Source organism: Oncorhynchus tshawytscha, linkage group LG14 (assembly GCF_018296145.1).
Source record: "Oncorhynchus tshawytscha isolate Ot180627B linkage group LG14, Otsh_v2.0, whole genome shotgun sequence".
NCBI classification, from domain to species: Eukaryota; Metazoa; Chordata; class Actinopteri; order Salmoniformes; family Salmonidae; genus Oncorhynchus; species Oncorhynchus tshawytscha.
In genome coordinates, this window is record NC_056442.1 from 41,043,893 (window position 1) to 41,064,857 (window position 20,965).

At 46.2% G+C, this 20,965-nt stretch overlaps 1 protein-coding gene across 5 annotated transcripts in view; it reads right to left on the reverse strand.

The window, feature by feature from the left end:
• Positions 1-213: 213 nt before the first annotated feature.
• The window catches only part of LOC112267210 (kinase suppressor of Ras 1-like), a 57,834-nt gene continuing 37,082 nt past the window's right edge, over positions 214-20,965 (reverse strand). For 3 of the 5 annotated variants that reach the window (XM_042297519.1, XM_042297523.1, XM_042297522.1), the window contains 18 exons: positions 12,934-13,072; positions 12,432-12,834; positions 12,059-12,195; positions 11,775-11,844; positions 11,234-11,317; positions 11,082-11,143; positions 10,850-10,962; positions 10,544-10,724; positions 9,299-9,340; positions 8,862-8,919; positions 8,640-8,697; positions 4,063-4,299; positions 2,832-3,028; positions 2,568-2,664; positions 2,332-2,471; positions 1,666-1,797; positions 712-847; positions 214-486 (listed from right to left, as the gene is read on the reverse strand). In XM_042297519.1, coding sequence (XP_042153453.1) covers positions 340-486; positions 712-847; positions 1,666-1,797; positions 2,332-2,471; positions 2,568-2,664; positions 2,832-3,028; positions 4,063-4,299; positions 8,640-8,697; positions 8,862-8,919; positions 9,299-9,340; positions 10,544-10,724; positions 10,850-10,962; positions 11,082-11,143; positions 11,234-11,317; positions 11,775-11,844; positions 12,059-12,195; positions 12,432-12,834; positions 12,934-13,072 — 2,433 coding nt within the window. In that variant the 3' untranslated portion in view covers positions 214-339. Of the gene's footprint in view, positions 487-711; positions 848-1,665; positions 1,798-2,331; positions 2,472-2,567; positions 2,665-2,831; positions 3,029-4,062; positions 4,300-8,639; positions 8,698-8,861; positions 8,920-9,298; positions 9,341-10,543; positions 10,725-10,849; positions 10,963-11,081; positions 11,144-11,233; positions 11,318-11,774; positions 11,845-12,058; positions 12,196-12,431; positions 12,835-12,933; positions 13,073-14,873; positions 14,922-20,965 lie in introns of those variants that run through there. The other 2 variants (XM_042297521.1, XM_042297520.1) reach the window with 2 other exon arrangements.

Genomic DNA, 20,965 nt, shown 5'->3' on the forward strand with positions numbered 1-20,965 from the left:
AGATGTGTGCAAACCTGGTGGCCAACTACAAGAAACATCTGACCTCTGTGATTGCCAACAAGGGATTTGCTACCAAGTACTAAGTCATGTTTTGCAGAGGGGTCAAATACTTATTTCCCTCATTAAAATGCAAATCAATTTGTAACATTCTTGACATGTGTTTTTCTGGATTTTTTTTGTTGTTATTCTGTCTCTCACTGTTCAAATAAACCTACCATTAAAATGATAGACAGATCATTTCTTTGTCCGTGGTCAAACGTACAAAATCAGCAGGGGATCAAATACTTTTTCCCCCTCACAGTGAGTATATTCAGTATATCTCAAAAGGGATCCTGGTCTTTAGGATACATACTCGGCTGACTTCCAGAAGTGTCCTGGGTGGGAAAGCCTGCGGTTGAGCTTCGGCAGCTTCTCCAGCATGTCAGTCAGCTGGGTGAAGGAGGGACGCTCTTCCAGCTTGAAGGACCAACAGGCAGACAGTATCTCCTACAGGAGAGGAGGGAGGGGGTATTTATCTAATCCCACATCCATCCTTATGGCTATAAACACAATGTACAGTAGATGATAATCCATCCAAATGTTTTGGCTCTGGTAGTGCAATGTCAGTCTGTTTTATATCACTCGCACACGGAGAATAATATTGTTTGGTTTATTATGTCAATACAGTACACTAAGCTTCCCAGAGGACATCACACTGCTCTTTGACCTTACCGTAACCTCCTTGCCCAGGCTGACCTTTGCCAAGACCTTCTTTATGCCCTCTCCACTGCCCACCTGCCAGATGGTGGCCTCTGCCGGCTGGTTGGTGAGTGGCCAGCCACGGGCCTGCAGCTCATACCAAATGGTGCTAGGGATTGAAATATACTGTATGGTTAGCACCTGAGTCCTAACCCTGTATACAAACAGCATACACCTACTCACACATTCATTTCATGGGGAGCCACATTTCAGCATATTTATGTATGTATCGCCCACATTTTCTTTTTAAAACATTCAGATGTCCTATATTTAAGTATACTGTACAAAAATATAAATGCAACATGCAACAATTTCAATGATACAGACAGAAATACTCCTCAGCATCCCCCCTATCAGATGATCCCACAGGTAAAGAAGAAGGATGTGGAGGTCCTGGGCTGGCGTGGTTACAGTTCCACAGCTGTGAGGCCGGTTGGATGCACTGCCAAATTATCTAAAATGACGTTGGAGGTGGCTTATGGTACAGAAAAGAACATTACATTCTCTGGCAACAGATCTGTTGGACATTCCTGCAGTCAGCATGCCAATGGCACGCTCACTCAAAACTTCAGGCATCTGTGGCATTGGGTTGTGTGACAAAACTGCACATTTTAGAGTGGCATTTTATTGTCCCCAGCACAAGGTGCACCTGTGTAATGATCATGCTGTTTAATCAGCTTATTGATATGCCACACCTGTCAGGTGGATGGATTATTTTGGCAGAAAAAGGCTCACGAACAGGGATGTAAACACATTTGTGCTCAAAATTTGAGAGAAATAAGCTTTTTGTGGGTATGAAAAATGTCTGGGATCTTTTATTTCAGCTCATGAAACACGGGACCAACAGGTTGCATCTATATTTTTGTTCAGTATAAATGCAGTATCATTATTATGGCAGGATGTAAGATGAGATGAAGTTGTGTGTACCCAAATGCATAGACGTCTGCAGCATTGGAGAAAGGCAGGCGGTCCTCATGGTTCCCAGTGCCCATCCTGCGGACGATCTCAGGGGCCAGGTAGTAGATCCAGCCATGAGGGAGCCTCAGCTCGTTCTCTTGCCTGGACACGCACACAGACACCCACAGATGGACAAACATACATTTTTGATCCTTCATCTGGACTGAAAAGGTGTAGAAGTATACTCCTTAGTGTGTTTAAATTTTATATATATATATATATATAGTACCCCCTCTTCTCCCCAATTTTGTCATATCCAATTGGTAGTTACAGTCTTGTCACATCGCTGCAACTCCCGTATGGACTAAGGAGAGGCGAAGGTCGAGAGCCATGCGTCCCCTGAAACCCAACACAACCCAACCAAGCCGCACTACTTCTTGACACAAGGCCTGCTTAACCCGGAAGCCTGCCACACCAATGTGTCGGAGGAAACACAGTACACCTGGCAACCGCATCAGCGTGCATGCGCCCGGCCCGCCACTGGAGTCGCTAGAGCGCGATGGGACAAGGACATCCCAGCTGGCCAAACCCTGCCCTAACCCGGTCGTGGCTGGCACTGCGATGCAGCGCCTTAGACAGCTGCGCCACTTGGGAGGCTAGTGTGTTTAACTTTTGACAACATTTTTTTTTGCTTACCTCTTGTGGTACTCTTGTACCACTCCGGACATTCCAAAAAGGCCAAAGTCTGTGATTACCACTTTGTTTGTGTCATAGAACACATTCTTGGACTTCAGGTCCTTGTGAACGATTCCTTTAGCGTGAAGGTAGCCCATACCCTGAGGGAGAGGTCAGAGTTTAGTCATTTCAGTGAAAGGAAGAGTAGGCTGCTTACAATTGACCTTCAATTCAAGAGAAGTTGAGTAGTACCACACCTTAACAATTTCCTGAGCGATCTGCCTTGTCTTGTTGATGTCTAGCGTGTTCTTGGCATCTCTTACAACAGAGAATAGTGTCCGACCTTTGCAGAAACTGAGAGAAAACCAGAGGAAATGTCAAAACAAAGCCTTTCCTGGTTTCCTCATTTGTTAAACCAAGACACATGTAATACTTCTCATAGATTGATTCAAGGGTTCCAGCTTTTCCCTGCTCAACTCCCTTACCATCCCCACCTCCCTTTCCCACTCCCTCCCCCTAACCTGGTGATGATGGCGAGGTGTGGCGGGGCCATGCAGGCCCCCATGAAGAGGACCACGTTCTCGTGGCGGGTCTGTCTGTAGTTCATCACTTCCTTCTTAAACAGCTTCAGGTGGTCCTGGTTATTACCATCTATCTCCAGCAGCCGAATGGCCACCTCTCCATGCCAGCGCCCCTTATGAACCTTCCCCCAACGGCCCTGGAATAGGGAAGTATGTATGGGTACTTGTGTTATTAGCTTTTTTTTTCTGTTCCCATTCAAGGAACTCTAATTTAGTCCATTGGCCTTTTTTTAAAGGAGACATGCAGATACCAATTGACTTTGAATATGAGCCCTTACAACCCCACCTCTGTGTAGATACAGCTGTTGTCATATACACTTATTGACCAGTTTATTAGGTACACTCATCTAGTACCGGGTCAGACACCTCTGTAGCCATGGAGGGATGCCACAATGTTCAGACGCTGTGGTGTTCCAACATTGCAAAATTGGTAGCATAGGACCTAACATGCACCAGGAAAACATTCCCCACACCATTACACCACTGCCATCAGCCTGTACCGTTGACACCAGGCAGGATGGGGCCTTGGACTCAGCATGACACAACAGGAACCGGGATTCGTCGGACCAGGCAATGTTTTTCCACTCCTCAATTGTCCAGTGTTGGTGATCACGTGCACACTAGAACCTCTTCTTCTTCTTTTTAGCTGATAAGACTGGAATTCGGTGTGGTCGTCTGCTGTAATAGCCCATCCATGGCAAGGACCAACGAGTTGTGCTTTCCAAGATGCTGTTCTGCACACCACTGTTGTAGCTTGCACGATTCTTGACATTCTCCTTCGCCCTCTCTCATCAACGAGCTGTATTTGTCCACAGGACTGCCACTGACTGGATGCTTTTTGTTTGTCCCACCATTCTTGGTAAACCCTAGACACTGTTTTACGTGAAAACCCCAGGAGGCCGGCCATTTCTGAGATATTAGAACCAACGCGCCTGGCACCGATGGTCATACCGCGCTCAAAGACACTTTAGTCACTCGGTTTGCCCATTCTAACTTTCAATCCAACAGAAACCTAATGCCTCCATGCCTGTCTGCCTGTATTATATAAGCAAGCCATGGTAACATGACTCACTGTCTGTAGGAGCAAACCATTTTCATGAACGAGTAGGTGTACCTAATAAACTGACCGCTGAGTGCATAATTACCACCATGTAAAGCTGGAGTCATTCACCTTGCCAATGAGCTCCCCCAGCTCCAGCTGCTCATAGGGGATGTCCCACTCCTGCAGATATACACTGGTCTGGCTGGCCTTACGGGAGATGGGCCCCCTCCATTGGCCACCGGCCAGTCGGCCCCGGTAGCTGGGCAGGTCCTCTATCTCGTCCCCATCACACTCTCCGTTTGAGTGGCCCTTCTCACTGCCCTCCTTGCTACCATTTCCCTCATCCCCTGGGTATTCCTCCTCTTCCTGAATACACAGAGACAAAGCATGCACAAATTGTGTCATGTCAACCCGAACAAAACATGCAATCAGGGGGATATTCAATCAATTGCAGATTGAGATTTCTGGAAATCAGTTTCAGAAGTCTGTTCGATTTTTTTTGCTGGTTTATTTGCTCACAACAGCACAGTTAGAGAGATTGGAATAAAAACTGAAACCCAAATAAAATAAAATGTATTTGTCACAGCGAAATGCTCACTCACAAGCCCTTAACCAACAATGCAGTTCTAAGAAAAATACGTGTTAAATAAAAAATAAAAGTTACAAATAATTAAAGAGCAGCAGTAAAATAACAATAGCTATATACGGAGGGTACCGGTACAGAGCGTAAAAAGGGGATTGGGGGAGGGGGGGGGCAATGCAAAAATCTGGGAACCATTTGATTAGTTGTTCAGGAGTCTTATTGCTTGGGGGTAGAAGCTGTTAAGTCTTTTGGATCTAGACTTGGTGCTCCGATACCGCTTGCCGTATGGTAGCAGAGAGAACAGTCTATGACTAGGGGCCTTCGTCTGACACAGCGAGGTCCTATAGAGGTCCTGGATGGCAGGAAGCTTGGCCCCAGTGATGTCCTGGGCCGAACGCACTACCCTCTGTCGTGCCTTGCGGTCATAGACAGAGCAGTTGCCAAACCAGGCAGTGATTGCAACCAGTCAGGATGCTCTCGATGGTGCAGCTGTATAACTTTGAGGATCTGAGGACTAATAGAAAATCTTTTCAGTCTCCTGAGGGGGAAAAGGCTTTGTCTAGCCCTCTTTTTTAATTTTTACCTTTATTTTACTAGGCAAGTCAGTTAAGAACAAATTCTTATTTTCAATGACGGCCTAGAAACAGTGGGTTAACTGCCTGTTCAGGGGCAGAACGACAGATTTGTACCTTGTCAGCTCGGGGATTCGAACTTGCAACCTTTCGGTTACTAGTCCAACGCTCTAACCACTAGGCTACCCTGCCGCCCTCTTCACGACTGTCTTGGTGTGTTTGGACCATGTTAGTTTGTTGGTGATGTGGACACCAAGCAACTTGAAGCTCTCAACCTGCTCCACTACTCAACCTGCTCCACTACTCAACCTGCTCCACTACTCAACCTGCTCCACGCACCCCTGAGGGGCCCCCATGTTGAGGATCAGCGTGGCGGATGTGTTGTTACCTACACTTACCACCTGGGGTTACCACCTGGGGGCGGCCCGTGAAGAAGTCCAGGATCCAGTTGCAGAGGGAGGTGTTTAGTCCCAGGGTCCTTAGCTTAGTGGAGCTTGGAGGGCACTATGGTGTTGAACACTGAGATTTAGTCAATGAATAGCATTCTCATAGGTGTTCCTTTTGTCCAGGTGGGAAAGGCAGTGTGGATTGCAATAGAGATTGCATCATCTGTGGATCTGTTGAGACGGTATGCAAATTGGAGTGGGTCTAGGGTTTCTGGGATAATGGTGTTGATGTGAGCCATGACCAGCCTTTTAAAGCACTTCATGGCTACAGACGTGAGTGCTACAGGTCGGTAGTCATTTAGGCAGGTCACCTTAGTGTTCTTGGGCACAGGAACTATGGTGGCCTGCTTGAAACATGTTAGTATTACAGACTCAGACAGGGAAAGGTTGAAAATGTCAGAAGAGACTTGCCAGTTGTTCAGCGCATGCTCAGAGTACACATCCTGGTAATCCGTCTGGCTCTGCGGCCTTGTGAATGTTGACCTGTTTAAAGGTCTTACTCACACCGGCTACGGAGAGCGTGATCACACAGTCGTCCGGAATAGCTGATTCTCTCATGAATATTTCAGTGTTACTTGCCTCGAAGCAATCATAGAAGTAGTTTAGCTTGTCTGGTAGGCTCGTGTCACTGGGCAGCTCGCGGCTGTGCGTCCCTTTGTAGTCTGTAATAGTTTGCAAGCCCTACCACATCCGACGAGCGTCCGAGCCGGTGTAGGACGATTCAATCTTAGTCCTGTATTGACGCTTTGATTGTTTGATGGTTTGTCGGAAGGCATAGCGGGATTTCTTATAAGCTTCTGGGTTAGAGTCCCACTCCTTGAAAACGGTAGGATATACGTGCTCATAGTTTGTCTATCATTTTATCCAATAATTGTACTAATAGGACCGATGGTAAAGGCAGATTACCCACTCGCTGTCGGATCCTTACAAGCACCCAGACCTACGTCCCCGATTTCTCCATCTCTTTCTCCTGCAAATGAAGGGGATGAGGGCCTTGTCGGGTGTCTGGAGAAAAAATCTTCTTCCAGTATGGGGTGAGTAATCGCTGGCCTGATATTTAGAAGCTCATTTCGGTTATAAGAGACGGTGGCAGAAACATTATGTACAAAACAAGTTACAAATAATTAGACAAAACACACACAATAACACAACTGGTTAGGGGACCATAAAAGAACGTCAGCCATCTCCTCCGGCGACATCTCCTTAGAGAAATAGAGAACCAGCTTTTTGTTCATTTTTCTATATGGTAAAATGATCGTATCAGTATCATTGCACCACATAATCAACTCGACTAGAGAACTCTCACTTGATCAGGTAAATGCTGCTGGGTGATTTCCCCATTGCAAAACATGGAACCGTCTTCTATTTCACTTCCTCAGCAACTACCGAAGAATGCAACCAATTTGTTGAGTTCTTCAAGGCTAAAATCAACACCATTGGACAGAACATTGTATCCTCCAACCTCAACCCCACTCTAGCTCCTACCCCACCACCCATATCTAAAAAATGAAGACTACAGGTGGCCCCCATGACCCCATTGTAACGTCAATGTTCAAAACATGCTCAGCTGCTTTCAACCTGTTCAACAATTATCTCCACACTGGGCAGGTGTTCAACATTGCTGTCATCACCCCCTTGCTCAAGAAACCAAGACCTCATCTCAAACTACAGGCCTATTTCCAACCTCCCATTTTTATCTAAAGTCCTGGAAAAGATAGTGGCAACTCAGCTTCACTCACACATCAGTGCTAACCAGCTTTATGAAGCTCACCAGTCTGGCTTTAGGTCCTTGCACAGTACTGAGACAGCCCTGGTGAAGGTTATAAATGACCTGCTCATGTCTGCAGATACAGGATCTCCCACCATCTTGATTCTTCTGGACCTCAGTGCTGCTTTTGACACAGTAGATCACGCCATTCTACTGGAGCGCCTCAGAGGGCACATTACCAATCTGTGGGACTGCACTAAACTGGTTTAACTCCTACCACTCTAACCGCAAGCAGAATTTCACCCTCAGTGAGGCAAGATCAGAGGAGTCCGCCATAGCCTGCAGTGTCCCACAAGGGTTGGTGTTAGCACCTATCTTCTTCCTGCTCTACATGCTCCCACTTGGCCAGATCTTCAGACAGCACAGTGTCCAATTGCACTGCTACGCAGACAAAGCCTGACTCAACATCTGCTCTGTCAACTTTGTCCAACTGTCTGGAAGAGGTCAAATCTTAAAAGCAGAACTACTCCTTCCAACTCAACAGCAGCAAAACAAAGGCAATATTGATAGACAGCCCCCAGCAGATCAACTCCTGCATCATCCGCCCTACAGCATTCGCCATGCAGCTTCCTCCCTGCCATAGACAGCCACATCATCCCACTCTCATCAGTCATCACTAATTTGGGTGTGAAATTTGACCCTGCTCTCTCCTTCAATGCCCACATTAGTCTGTTAAACGCCATTCTTTCACCTGAAGAACATCTCCCGCCTAAGACCCTCTCTCACAACATCTGACGCAGAAAAGCTAATCCATGTATGTATTTTCTCCAGAATTGATCATGGGAACGCAGTTCTTGACATAAACTAAAAAGTCTGCCCACACCCCCCCCCCCATTCTTGCTGAGCTCCACCTGTTCCTCAAATAATTGACTATAATATTCTCCACTTCATCTGAAAAACCTTGAATGGCATCTGACCCACCTACCTGTCAGACCAATTCTCCCCCATGAACCTCCACGCCCCCTACGTTCAAGCCACGTTAAACTCCTCCATGCCGTCAGGACCAGGCTCCGCACAATGGGGGACCGTGCCTTTTCCTCCCAAACACCACACCTATGGAACTCCCTCCCTGATAATGTTCAGACTGTTTGGGTTTTAAAGCAGGCCTTAATGTTCTTTTCTATCATCTGTCCTATCATCTGTCCTACCCTTCCTCCTACACTTTGATTGTTGCTGTTATGATTTGGTTAGACACACAGTACATATTTGTTTTTGAACTAGTTTATTTCTATTTAATCTTATGCACTTTGAGATTATTGTATAATGAAAAGTGCTTTACAAATGTAATTAATAAATGATTTATTATTATTATTTCTGCCACCATTTTGAGTACTCACCGCTCCACATTCCTGTCCTTGACATGGAGGTTCTGATTGTGCCAGTTGCTGTGTGTCTCTGTGGGGACAAACATCACCATAAACAGCGGTTCCTAATTTTAACGTAACCCTGTCTAGTAGAAACTATGGTAAATTATGGTGGGACTTACAGTAGACAATGTGGGTGAAAAACCACAATATTTTAAATGGTCTTTACTCGGACTCTAAGCTGTTGCCTCTTACCCAGTGTCATGGTAGCCTTCAGAGTGTAGTCCAACAGGATATGGTGAAGAGGAAACATCTGTGTGTGGGACAATGAGGATGTTGAGCAGAAGAACACAAATATCTGATTCATAGTAAAACTATTATTTAACTAACCCTATCTGTCTTCACTTCACTTCAGAGCATGCATCCTCTAAATTGTGATGGCTGCCTCTAACTCTGTCCGACCATACACAGCGCCAAGCAGCATTCAGTCAGTTCACCTTTTTGTCCACCAGAGAGCAGCCATGCACTGTAAAAGCCAAAGCTATCAGCATGTAATATTATGGCTTTGCTAAAAGCTTGTCATAAAGGACAGTGGCAGATGACAACACATGAAAAGGGGATGGTATTTTACGAGTTGGGCGGGACTACAGGACACACATTGAGGGAGCGGTATTAACTCAGTGTTAACTCACCAGGGAAAATAAACTGTTGTCTAGGTTGTAAATAACAGCCAGCTAAAGGACAAGATGAGAAACAACCACCAGAGGAAAATGGAGAGGAGAGAGCGATATGTTTGGGTTAGACAAGGTTAGATAAGCCACAAGCAGTTAAGGAAATGTTATAATAGGATATGATTAGTGGTAATAGAGCAAATTAAGTGTGATTATGAATTGGAGTATGATTAGAGATGTTCTATTACTGGTTTAGGGTGGATTTGGAGTTCAGTGTTGTGAGTTAGAAGAACAGAGTAGGAATCTAGAGTCTTTGGGGTGGGGGCCTGTGAGAGATACTGGAGTACTGTAGCTTTGGAGTTACATGTTTGTGGAACAGATTAGGAATCTAGAGTCTTTGGGGTGGGGGCCTGTGAGAGATACTGGAGTACTGTAACTTTGGAGTTACATGTTTGTGGAACAGATTAGGAATCTAGAGTCTTTGGGGTGGGGGCCTGTGAGAGATACTGGAGTACTGTTGCTTTGGAGTTACATGTTTGTGGAACAGAGTAGGAATCTAGATTCTTTGGGGTGGGGGCCTGTGAGAGATACTGGAGTACTGTAGCTTTGGAGTTACATGTTTGTGGAACAGAGTAGGAATCTAGAGTCTTTGGGGTGGGGGCCTGTGAGAGATACTGGAGTACTGTAGCTTTGGAGTTACATGTTTGTGGAACAGAGTAGGGATCTAGAGTCTTTGGGGTGGGGGCCTGTGAGAGATACTGGAGTACTGTAACTTTGGAGTTACATGTTTGTGGAACAGATTAGGAATCTAGAGTCTTTGGGGTGGGGGCCTGTGAGAGATACTGGAGTACTGTAGCTTTGGAGTTACATGTTTGTGGAACAGAATAGGAATCTAGAGTCTTTGGGGTGGGGGCCTGTGAGAGATACTGGAGTACTGGAGCTTTGGAGTTACATGTTTGTGGAACAGAGTAGGAATCTAGAGTCTTTGGGGTGGGGGCCTGTGAGAGATACTGGAGTACTGTAGCTTTGGAGTTACATGTTTGTGGAACAGATTAGGAATCTAGAGTCTTTGGGGTGGGGGCCTGTGAGAGATACTGGAGTACTGTTGCTTTGGAGTTACATGTTTGTGGAACAGATTAGGAATCTAGAGTCTTTGGGGTGGGGGCCTGTGAGAGATACTGGAGTACTGTAGCTTTGGAGTTTCATGTTTGTGGAACAGAGTAGGAATCTAGAGCGTGATTGGGCCTGTCATTGTGAGGGGCCGACCTGGGAAGTGGAAGTGGCTGTCTCGGGGCCCTTGGGGGCCGGGCGAGGAGTTGGGGGGCGGTGTGGCGTTGATGCTGGGGGGGTTGCTCTGCTGGAAGGGGGTGGGCGAGGAGGGCGTAGAGGAAGTGGTGGAGGAAGGGTTACTGCTGGAATCCATCTGGCTCAGCATGGGAGGGTTGTCCTGAAAGAGAGGGTTTTCAACAGAAAGGTTTCATAAATTAAGGTTCAGGACAAATTAGAGGTTCCATGTATGGTGACATTACTATTAATACACATACACACGTATGCTAAAACATTTTTTTCTACCTTTTTGGTTAGCACCTTAGGTAAAGTGCCAAACTGGATTGGTAACACTGCCGTACGGTCAATTTGATTATTGATATCTGACGGTACGGATTCTGCCCGGCGGATTTGCGGGACTGAAATATAGGGAACAATGACTCAGTACTAAATTGACATTCTTGGGATGTACCGGGAAAAGGATCATTACAGTGTGCATTTTTTGCCGTTTTGTATGAAGGAATGGACCAGGTCTTACGTGGGAGAAAAGATATCCTGCAGGGAAGGGCTTCTTTGGTACATTTGTTATGGCACTTTAACCTGGAAGCAGAGGAGAGAGTAGTTCGCAGAGGAGTAAAGAATGACTTGTGAACAAATGAAAGCGGCGATGTATGGAAGGTTTCTTCTTACTTGCAGTGTTTGCATTTAACACCAAACATCATGTTCTTCTGACACACCTGGCATGTCTGTGAGAGCCAGGATTTGGTTGAAAACCTTAGAAGGAGAGAGAGCAAAGCATGAATATATTTCAGTTATATCACAGCTTCTAATGTTGGAGTTTCCTACTGGGTAGTGGACAAACTGGGATGTTCAAGAGAAGTGTGTTGGAATTCTGTCATATCCGAAATGGTTTTCATTGGAATCTGTTATTTATTTTCCCAGAACTTTCATGCAATATAAAAATGAATGAATATACACTTTCCAGTCAGATAAACACGGGTCTGGCTGAGTGTCTGCATAACTCAAATTCTCAGGTTCTTGAGACGCCATTCTCACCAGACCGATGTAAGAAATGTTTGTGGTCTGTGCCAAGGTAGAATGCTGAGCTCAAAACCGGGATGTATTTTTTCACAGTCCCATCACAAACTCCACTAAGACCCTGAGGGCCTCTAGGGCTTAAACGATAGATACGTAAGTATGGTGTGACATAGGTCTTGATGATGTGTCCTACCTGTGTGTTACAGAGAGGCCGATATCCCTCCTCATCATCTGTGGAGACCCCCGGTGCAATGCTAGGTTATCTGGAAGGGAATGAGAGAGAGCGGGAGGGAGTGTGAGAGGAACTAGACAGAAAGGGGAACAGAGGACAGGAGCTAGAAAGTTGGAGGCGGAGGAAGAGGGAGAGAAACAAAGAGTGGGAGAAAGAAAAAGGAGAAAAGTGATGTAGTTCCAATCAAGTAGAGAGGGAAACAGAAAGGCAGAGTTCCCAGGTTCCACTGGGGCATCAGGACTCACGCTCCAGCAGCGTAGGGGTTCCTGGGAGGGTGTAGGGGGCGGTGGCTGGGCCAGAGGTCCGGGTGGAGTCTTCACACCCGTTCCCACTGCTACTGTTAATGTGCACATTCAGGAGCAGCTTGTTCTTCTTCCCACCCCTGCAGAACAAAGAGAGGGCTAGCTGTGTGGGTCACTCAGAGAACAGACACATCATTCACAGAGAAACCAACTCATTCCATAGGTTTTAACTCAAACACCCACACTTGCTATGAAAATTGTCGCTTATAGTCAATAAAAGAAAACACAAAATAGCTAGTTCAATCAACAAAGGAACACAACAAAATGGCTGCCTTAATTAATTTAATTAAAGACGACATAATAGAGAAACACCCACTTGTTGTTGGGCACTGGCTCTTCTATGCGGTTGGCCAGCTGTGACTCGTGGCTCTTGCTGCGTGTGAGGGTGATATTGAAGGGGAGTTGCAGCAATTTTCGGGAGGGGGACATGCGTGGAGGGTGCTTGGCGCGTCTCTTGGAGGGAGGGGAATTGGAGAAGAGCAGTGGCGAGGAGGGGAAAGCATCCGACATGCCTCCTGTGTAGACTTGATGCCCCTTATCGTCCACACAGGGTACGACAGTCACAGAGACAGAACGGGCGTGGGTATGCGGACTGAGGATGGAGCCACGGGGTAGTGTGGCGGGGGTGGAGGGGCGACGGTCCGGAGGAGGTAAGGTGTTACTGTCACGGCGGGGCGGCTCTGATATCCAGGTTCCTGGGTCTTCTCTGATGTCCCCACCTAAAGCAGAAGTCAGAAGTTAGAGTTACAAACAGTACTAAACTACAGAGCACACAGCATCAATAAGCACTGTTATTAATTACAGAAAACATGTCTCACTGGCACTCTTTAGGCAGGAGAGGGCAGCAGTGAGTCGGGAGCACTCCTCTGGTTCAGAGCCCAGCTGTCTCATGGTGTCCTGCACCTGACAACTGGACATCTGCAGCAAAGCATCCAGGGACAGCTTCACTGGTACAGCCTGGACACAGAGAGAGAGAGATGGAGAGAGGAATGAGAAAGAGGATGGAAGGAGACCTGAAACAGATGGGTAGAAGACTGAGACAGGGAGGTATGTGTGCCAGAGATAAAGTAAGGAGAGAAGGATGAGAGAGAAATGTGGGAAATGTGTGCGTGGTTGTCCCAAACAAGTTGCTATGACATTCTACACAGACATGCTGTGACACACTATCAACCCAACCATTAGACAGGACAGTGTCAACACTGTGTCACTTCAGGGCAGGCAGGGAGTGGGGGGACATTGTGTAATATGTGACATTTGGTCAATCTGGAGGTTACTTGGTGGCTATTTCAAGTCCAATGAAAAATACTATCCTAAAAGAGATTGCTACACTGAACAAAAATATAAATGCAACATGTAAAGTGTTGGTCCCATGTTTCATGAACTGAAATAAACGATCCCAGAAATGTTCCATACGCACAAAAAGCTTATTTCTCTCAAATGTTGTGCACAAATTTGTTTACATCCCAGTTATTGAGCATTTCTCCTTTGCCAAGATAATCCACCTGAGATGTGTGGCATATCGATAAGCTGATTAAACAGCATGCTCATTACACAGGTGCACCTTGTGCTGGGGACAATAAAAGGCCTTGGTGGCCACAATGCCACAGATGTTTTGAGGGAACTTGCAATTGGCATGCTGACTGCAGGAATGTCCACCAGAACGGTTGCCAGAGAACTGAATTAACTTCTCTACCATAAGTCGCTTCCAACATCGTTTTAGAGAATTTGACAGTACATCCAACCGGCCTCACAACCGCTGACCACATGTATGGCGTCATGTGGGGGAGCGATTTGCTAACCTCAATGTTGTGAACAGAGTTTCCCAGGGTGGTGGTGGGGTTATGGTATGGGCAGGCATAAGCTACTGACATTTTATTGATGGCAATTTTAATGCACAGAAATACCGGATGCGATCCTCAGGCCCATTTTGAGACCCATTTTTTAAAGGTATCTTTGACCTACATATGCATATCTGTATTCCCAGTCATATGAAATCCATAGATTAGGGCCTAATGAATATATTTCAGTTGACTGATTTCCTCATATGAACTGTAACAGAGTAAAACATTAGAAATTGTTGTATGTGGCCTCCCGAGTGATGCAGTGGTCTAAGGCACTGCATCGCAGTCCTAGCTGTGCGACTAGAGATCCTGGTTTGAGCCCAGGCTCTGTTGCAGCTGGCCACGACCGTGAGACCCATGGGGTGGAGTACAATTATCCCAGCGTCGTCCGGGTTAGGGGAGGGTTTGGCTGGCAGGCATGTTCCTGTCCCATCGTGCACTAGCGACTCCTGTGGCGGGCCGGGCGCAATGCACGCGGTCGGCAGGTGTACGGTGTTTCCTCTGACACATTGGTGCGGCCGGATTCCGTGTTAAGCGGGCGTTGTGTCAAGAAGCAGTGTGGCTTGGTGGAGTTTGTTTAGGAGGACGCGCGGCTCTCGACCTTTGCTTCTCCCGAGTCCGTACAGGAGTTGCAGCGATGGGACAGGACTGTAACTACTAATTGGATATCATGAAATTGGGGAGAAATATTTAAAATAGTTCTATGTTTTGTTCAGTATAGTTCACTCAGAGATTTCTGAGATGAGGTACCCAAGTGCTGGACTGGTGAATTCCGGAATCTACTGGCAAGCCATGAAAAGAAGGTTTAACCCATATACCACCATCAACCCCTGTTATTTTACCACAATGAATTTTCCCACCTCTGGTTTCCCTGGCGACAGTCCATCACAGGGTTTCTGTGATGGAGTCTTAATTACCTGGCAACCATGTGGTTCCTGCATTGTCTCCATAGTAAACGGATGAAAGAGGTCGGATGAAATGGGCAAAAGGGCGCATGAAGTGGTGTTTGGCCCAGTGTGTCACACCCCTCACACTCTGATCAGTTTCACCTGTCCTCGTTATTGTCTCCACCCCCTCCAGGTGTCGCTTGTTTCCCCAGTGTATTTATCCCTGTGTTTCCTGTCTCTTTGTGCCAGTTCGTCTTGTATGTTTCCAAGTCAACCAGTGGTTTTCCCGTTCGCATGCTTTTTGCATTCGCCTTTTTCTAGTCCTCACGGTTTTGACCCTTTCCTGTTTCTGGACATTGTACCTGCCTGCCTGACCATTCTGCCTGCCTTGACCACGAGCCTGTCTGCCACTCTGTACCTCCTGGACTCTGACCTGGTTTTGACTTTTTTGCCTGTCCACGACCATTCTCTTGCCAAACCCTTTTGATTAATAAACATTGTTAGACTCCAACCATCTGCCTCCTGTGTCTGCATCTAGGTCTTGCCTTGTGGCATGATACAGTGAGGGAGGCAGGAGACTGAGGAGTTGGATATTATCTAGGTCTATTAGTTTTTGTAAAGATCTAGAGAGCCACTGAGTATACGTTTCTACAGTTGGGAAAACTGGGGCTTGAATCAACTTCAAAGTCCCTTTACCTAGTTTCTTACTGTGGCATGTTCATTTTATTGTAGTACCTCACAATACTCATGGAAATAAAAAACTATTTCTTTCCCTGCTTCACTGAAATGATGAGACCCGGTTATCAGATTTCTACTTCATAAAGCCTATTCCCAATAACCTAGCTGACCATAACGTTACTAAGTCCACACAACAATGGACCTCAATGCATTTAACATTGAGTCAGCAGCTGAGAAAAGCACTGAGACTAATGAGTCGGAAGAGAAGGATTTTCTCCAGACCCCCGACGAGGCCCTCATCCCCGTCAGACGGTGAAATCACAGAAGGAGATCAGGGTGCCTTGTAAGGATCCGGCGACAAATGGCTAATCTGCCTTTGCCATCAGTACTATTGGCCAACATACAATCGCTGGATAATAAAGTGGAAAAATCTACAAGCACGTATAGCGGGTTACACACTGTATCAGAAGCATAGAACAGCGGCCTCTGGTAAGACAAGGGGTGACGCTCTATGTATATTTGTAAATAACAGCTGGTGCACGATATCTAAGGAAGTCTTGAGGTTTCGCTCGCCTGAGATAGAGTATCTCATGACAATGTGTGGACGACACTATCTACCAAGAGAGTTTTCACCTATATTCTTCGTACCACCACAAACCGATGCTGGCACTTAGACAGCACTCAATGAGCTGTATAAGGCCCTAAGCAAAAACCCTCATCCAGAGGCGGCACTTCTAGTGGCCGGGGAATTTAATGCAGGGAAACTTAAATCCGTTTTACCTCATTTCTACCAGTATGTTAAATGTGCAACCAGAGGGAAAAAAACTCTAGACCACCTTTACTCCACACACAGAGACACATACAAACCTCTCCCTCGCCCTACATTTGGAAAATTTGACCATAATTATATACTCCTGATTCCTGCTTATAAGCAAAAACTGTGTGATCACACTCTCTGTAGCCGATGTGAGTAAGACCTTAAAACAGGTCAACATTCACAAGGCCGCGGGGCCAGACGGATTACCAGGACGTGTACTTTGAGCATGCGCTGACCAACTGGCAAGTGTCTTCTGACATTTTCAACCTCTCCCTGTCTGGGTCTGTAATACTAACATGTTTCAAGCAGACCACTATAGTCCCTGTGCCCAAGAACACTAAGGTAAACTACCTAAATTACTACCGACCAGTAGCACTCACGTCTGTAGCCATGAAGTGCTTTGAAAGGCTGGTCATGGCTCACATCAACACTATTATCCCAAAACCCTAGACCCACTCCAATTTGCATACCGCCCCAACAGATCCACAGATGATGCAATCTCTATTGCACTCCACACTGCCCTTTAACACCTGGACAAAAGGAACACCTATGTGAGAATGCTATTCATTGACTACAGCTCAGCGTTCAACACCATAGTGCCCTCAAAGCTCATCACTAAGCTAAGGCCCTGGGACTAAACACCTCTCTCTGCAACTGGATCCCGCCCCCAGGTGGTAAGGGTAGGTAACAAACCATCCGCCATGCTGATCCTCAACACGGGGGCCCCTCAGGGTGCGTGCTCAGTCCCCTTCTGTACTCTCTGTTGACTCATGACTGCATGGCCCGGCATGACTCCAACACCATCATTAAGTTTGCTGATGACACAACAGTGGTAGGTCTGATCACCAACAACACCAAGACAGCCTATAGGGAGGAGATCAGAGACCTGGCCATGTGGTGCCAGGACCACAACCTCTCCCTCAACGTGATCAAGACAAAGGAGATGATTGTGGACTACAGGAAAAGGAGGACCGAGCACGCCCCCATTCTCATCGAAGGGGCTGTAGTGGAGCAGGTTGAGAGTTTCAAGTTCCTTGGTATCCACATCACCAACAAACTAACATGGTCCAAGCACACCAAGACAGTCATGAAGAGGGCACGACAAAACCTATTCCCCCTCAAGATTCTGAAAAGATTTGGCATGGGTCCTCAGCTCCTCAAAAGCTTCTACTGCTGCACCATCGAGAGCATTCTGACTGCCTGTTATGGCAACTGCTCAACCTCTGACCGCAAGGCACTATTAAGGGTAGTGCGTAAGGCCCAGTACGTCACTGGGGCCAAGCTTCCTGCCATCCAGGACCTCCATGTGGTGTCAAAGGAAGGCCCTAAAAATTGTCAAAGCCTCCAGCCACCCTAGTCATAGACTGTTCTCTCTGCTACCGCAGAGTAAGCAGTACTGGAGCGCCATGTCTAGGTCCGAGAGGCTTCTAAACAACTTCTACCCCCAAGCCACAAGACTACTGAACATCTCATCAAATGGCTAACCAGACTATTTGCATTGCCCCCCCCCCTTTACACTGCTGATACTCTCTGTTTATGATCTACCTGCATGTACATATTACCTCAATTACCTCAACTAACCGGTGCCCCCGCACATTGACTCTGTACTGGTACCCCCTGTAAATAGACTCGCTATTGTTATTTTACTGCTGCTCTTTAATTATTAAACTTTTTTTTTAAACTGCATTATAGTTTATTTACATTTTAGGATACCTGAGGATTAAATAGAAATATTGTTTGACTTGTTTGAACAAAGTTTGCAGTAGCTTTTTGGACTCCTTTGTCTGCATGTTGAACGAGTGGATTACTGAAATCGATGGCGCCAACTAAACATACATTTTGGGATATAAAGAAGGATTTTATCTAACAAAACGACCATTCATGTTTTAGCTGGGACCCTTTGGATTGCAAAGAGAGGAAGATATTAAATTTAATCGCTATGTGTGATTTTATGTTGAAAAATATGTTGTGGGCCGCCGTCGTCAAACAATCGCATGGTATGCTTTCGCTGTAAAGCCTATTATAAATTGGCAATGCAGTTAGATTAACAAGAATTTAAGCTTTTAAACGATATAAGATACTTGTATGTTCATAAATGTTTAATATTACGATTATTTATTTGAATTGCGCGCCCTCCAATTTCCCTGGATGTTGTCAATAGGTGTCCCACTAGCGGGACGCCTAGCCTTAAGAAGATTTAAGGGCTTGTAAGTACTGCATTAGCATCGAATAGCCCCTGTGATATGCAACTTTTCAGGGAAGACAGGAACGAATATACACAGTCAGTTAGGAAAGCAAAGGCTAGCTTTTTTTCCTTACTTTATCCAAGATGGTGTAGCAGTCGGATGTGTGTCTTGTCCCGTCTTGTCCCATGTAAATAGTTGGTTTCCTCATTTTTTTTTTCATATATATTTTTAATCTCACTTTAAACATATGATCTAAATATACTTTCCTGCAACCCGCCTCACCCAATGTGGTACAGATCTGCTATTGTTATATGTTATAACTGGAACCTCAGTAACTAGCCAGCTACTAGCTAGTAGTCACTTTTAGCCACAGCTAGCGGTCTTCACCTTTAGCTCGGACACCAGCCAGCTATAGCTCGGTCACTACCTGCCAGTCTGCACAAAGCGATATCAACCCAGAGCATATCGGAATCCTTTTCTCCACCATATCGCCGGATTCCTGCGGCAAACTCTGGGCCATTACACCGGATCATCACAACTAGCTAGCTGCAACCAAGTAGCTACTGCTGGCTAACGCCTCTGTACTGAAGCAAGCACCAGTTAGCCTTGAGCTAGCCTTGAACTTGGCCCATCTCCCGGCTAGCCGAAGAGGTATACCCACTAATTCGTGGGCTACAATACCTCTTTTGCCAATTGGCCTGGACCCTTTATTGCCAACATGGAGCCACGCCAATCCATCGCGACTGGTCTGCCGACGTAATCATCCGATGTGGTTTCAGCAGGCTTTTCCGTGGTGACGTCGCCGAAGACCCATCTGCTAGCTCTGGCCTGCTAGCTTTCTGAACGCTGTGCCTCCTGCTCGCCTTGCATAGTAGCGACTACCGAACAGCTCCCTGACTCACCTATTGCTGCTCTTTGGACCCTATGATCACTCGGCTACATATACCTCTCTCTAATATCAATATGGCTTGTCTTCTGCTGTTTCGGGTAGTTATTGTTTTATTTCACTGTAGATCCTTTAGTCCAGCTTAACATGCCTTAGCTCTTTTGTCACACACCCCAAACCTCACCTGGCTTAACTGGTGTCTCCAGAGATGCAAGCTCTCTCATCGTCACTAAATGCCTAGGTTTACCTCCACTGTACTCACGTCTGTACATTATGCCCTGAATCTATTCTACCACCCCCAGAAATCTGCTCCTTTTATTCTCTGTTCCCAACGCACTAGACAACCAGTTCTTATAGACTTCAGGCCTACCCTTATCCTACTCCTCCTCTGTTTCTCTGTTGATGCAGAGGTTAACCCAGGCCCTGTAGCCCCCAGCTTTACACCTATTCCCCAGGCACTCTCATTTGTTAACTTCTGGTTTAATGCCTGTTAACATCAGAAGCCTCCTCCCTAAGTTTGTTTTATTCACTGCTTTAGCACACTCCGCCAACCCTGATGTCCTAGCCGTGTCTGAATCCTGGCTTAGGAAGGCCACCAAAAAATGTGACATTTCCATCCCCAACTACAACATTTTCAGTCAAGATAGAACTGCCAAAGGGGGTGGAGTTGCAATCTACTGCAGAGATGGCCTGCTGAGTTCTGTCATACTATCCAGGTCTGTGCCAAAACAGTTCGAGCTTCGACTTTTAAAAATCCACCTTTCCATAAATAAGTCTCTCGCTGGTACCATTTGTTATAGACCCCCGCAGCCCCCAGCTGTGCCCTGGACACCATTTGCGAATTGATTGCCCCCCTACTATCTTCAGAGTTCGTACTGTTAGATGACCTAAACTGCGATATGCTTAGCACCCTGGCCGTCCTACAATCTAAGTTAGATGCTCTCAGGAACCTACTTGGTACAACCCTAAATCCATAAACATGGGCACCCTCATAGATATCATCCTGACCAACTTGCCCTCTAAATACACCTCTGCTGTCTTCAACCAGGATCTCAGCGATTATGCCTCATTGCCTGCATCCGTAATGGGCCCGCAGTCAAACGACCACCCCTCATCCCTGTCAAACACTCCCTAAAACCCTTCAGCGAGCAGGCCTTTCTAAATCAACCTGGCCTGGGTATCCTGGAAGGATATTGACCTCATCCCGTCAGTAGAGGATGCCTGGTTGTTCTTTAAAAGTGCTTTCCTCACCATCTTAAATAAGCATGCCCCATTCAAAAAATGTAGAACTAAGAACAGATATAGCCCTTGGTTCACTCCAGACTTGACTGCCCTTAACCAGCACAAAAACATCCTGTGGCATACCACATTAGCATCAAATAGCCCCCGCGATATGCAACTTTTCAGGGAAGTCAGGAACCAATATATACAGTCAGTTAGGAAGCTACAGCTAGCTTTTTCAAACAGAAATTTGCATCCTGTAGCACTAATTCCAAAATGTTTTGGGACACCAAAAAGTCCATGGAGAATAAGGGCACCTCCTCCCAGCTGCCCA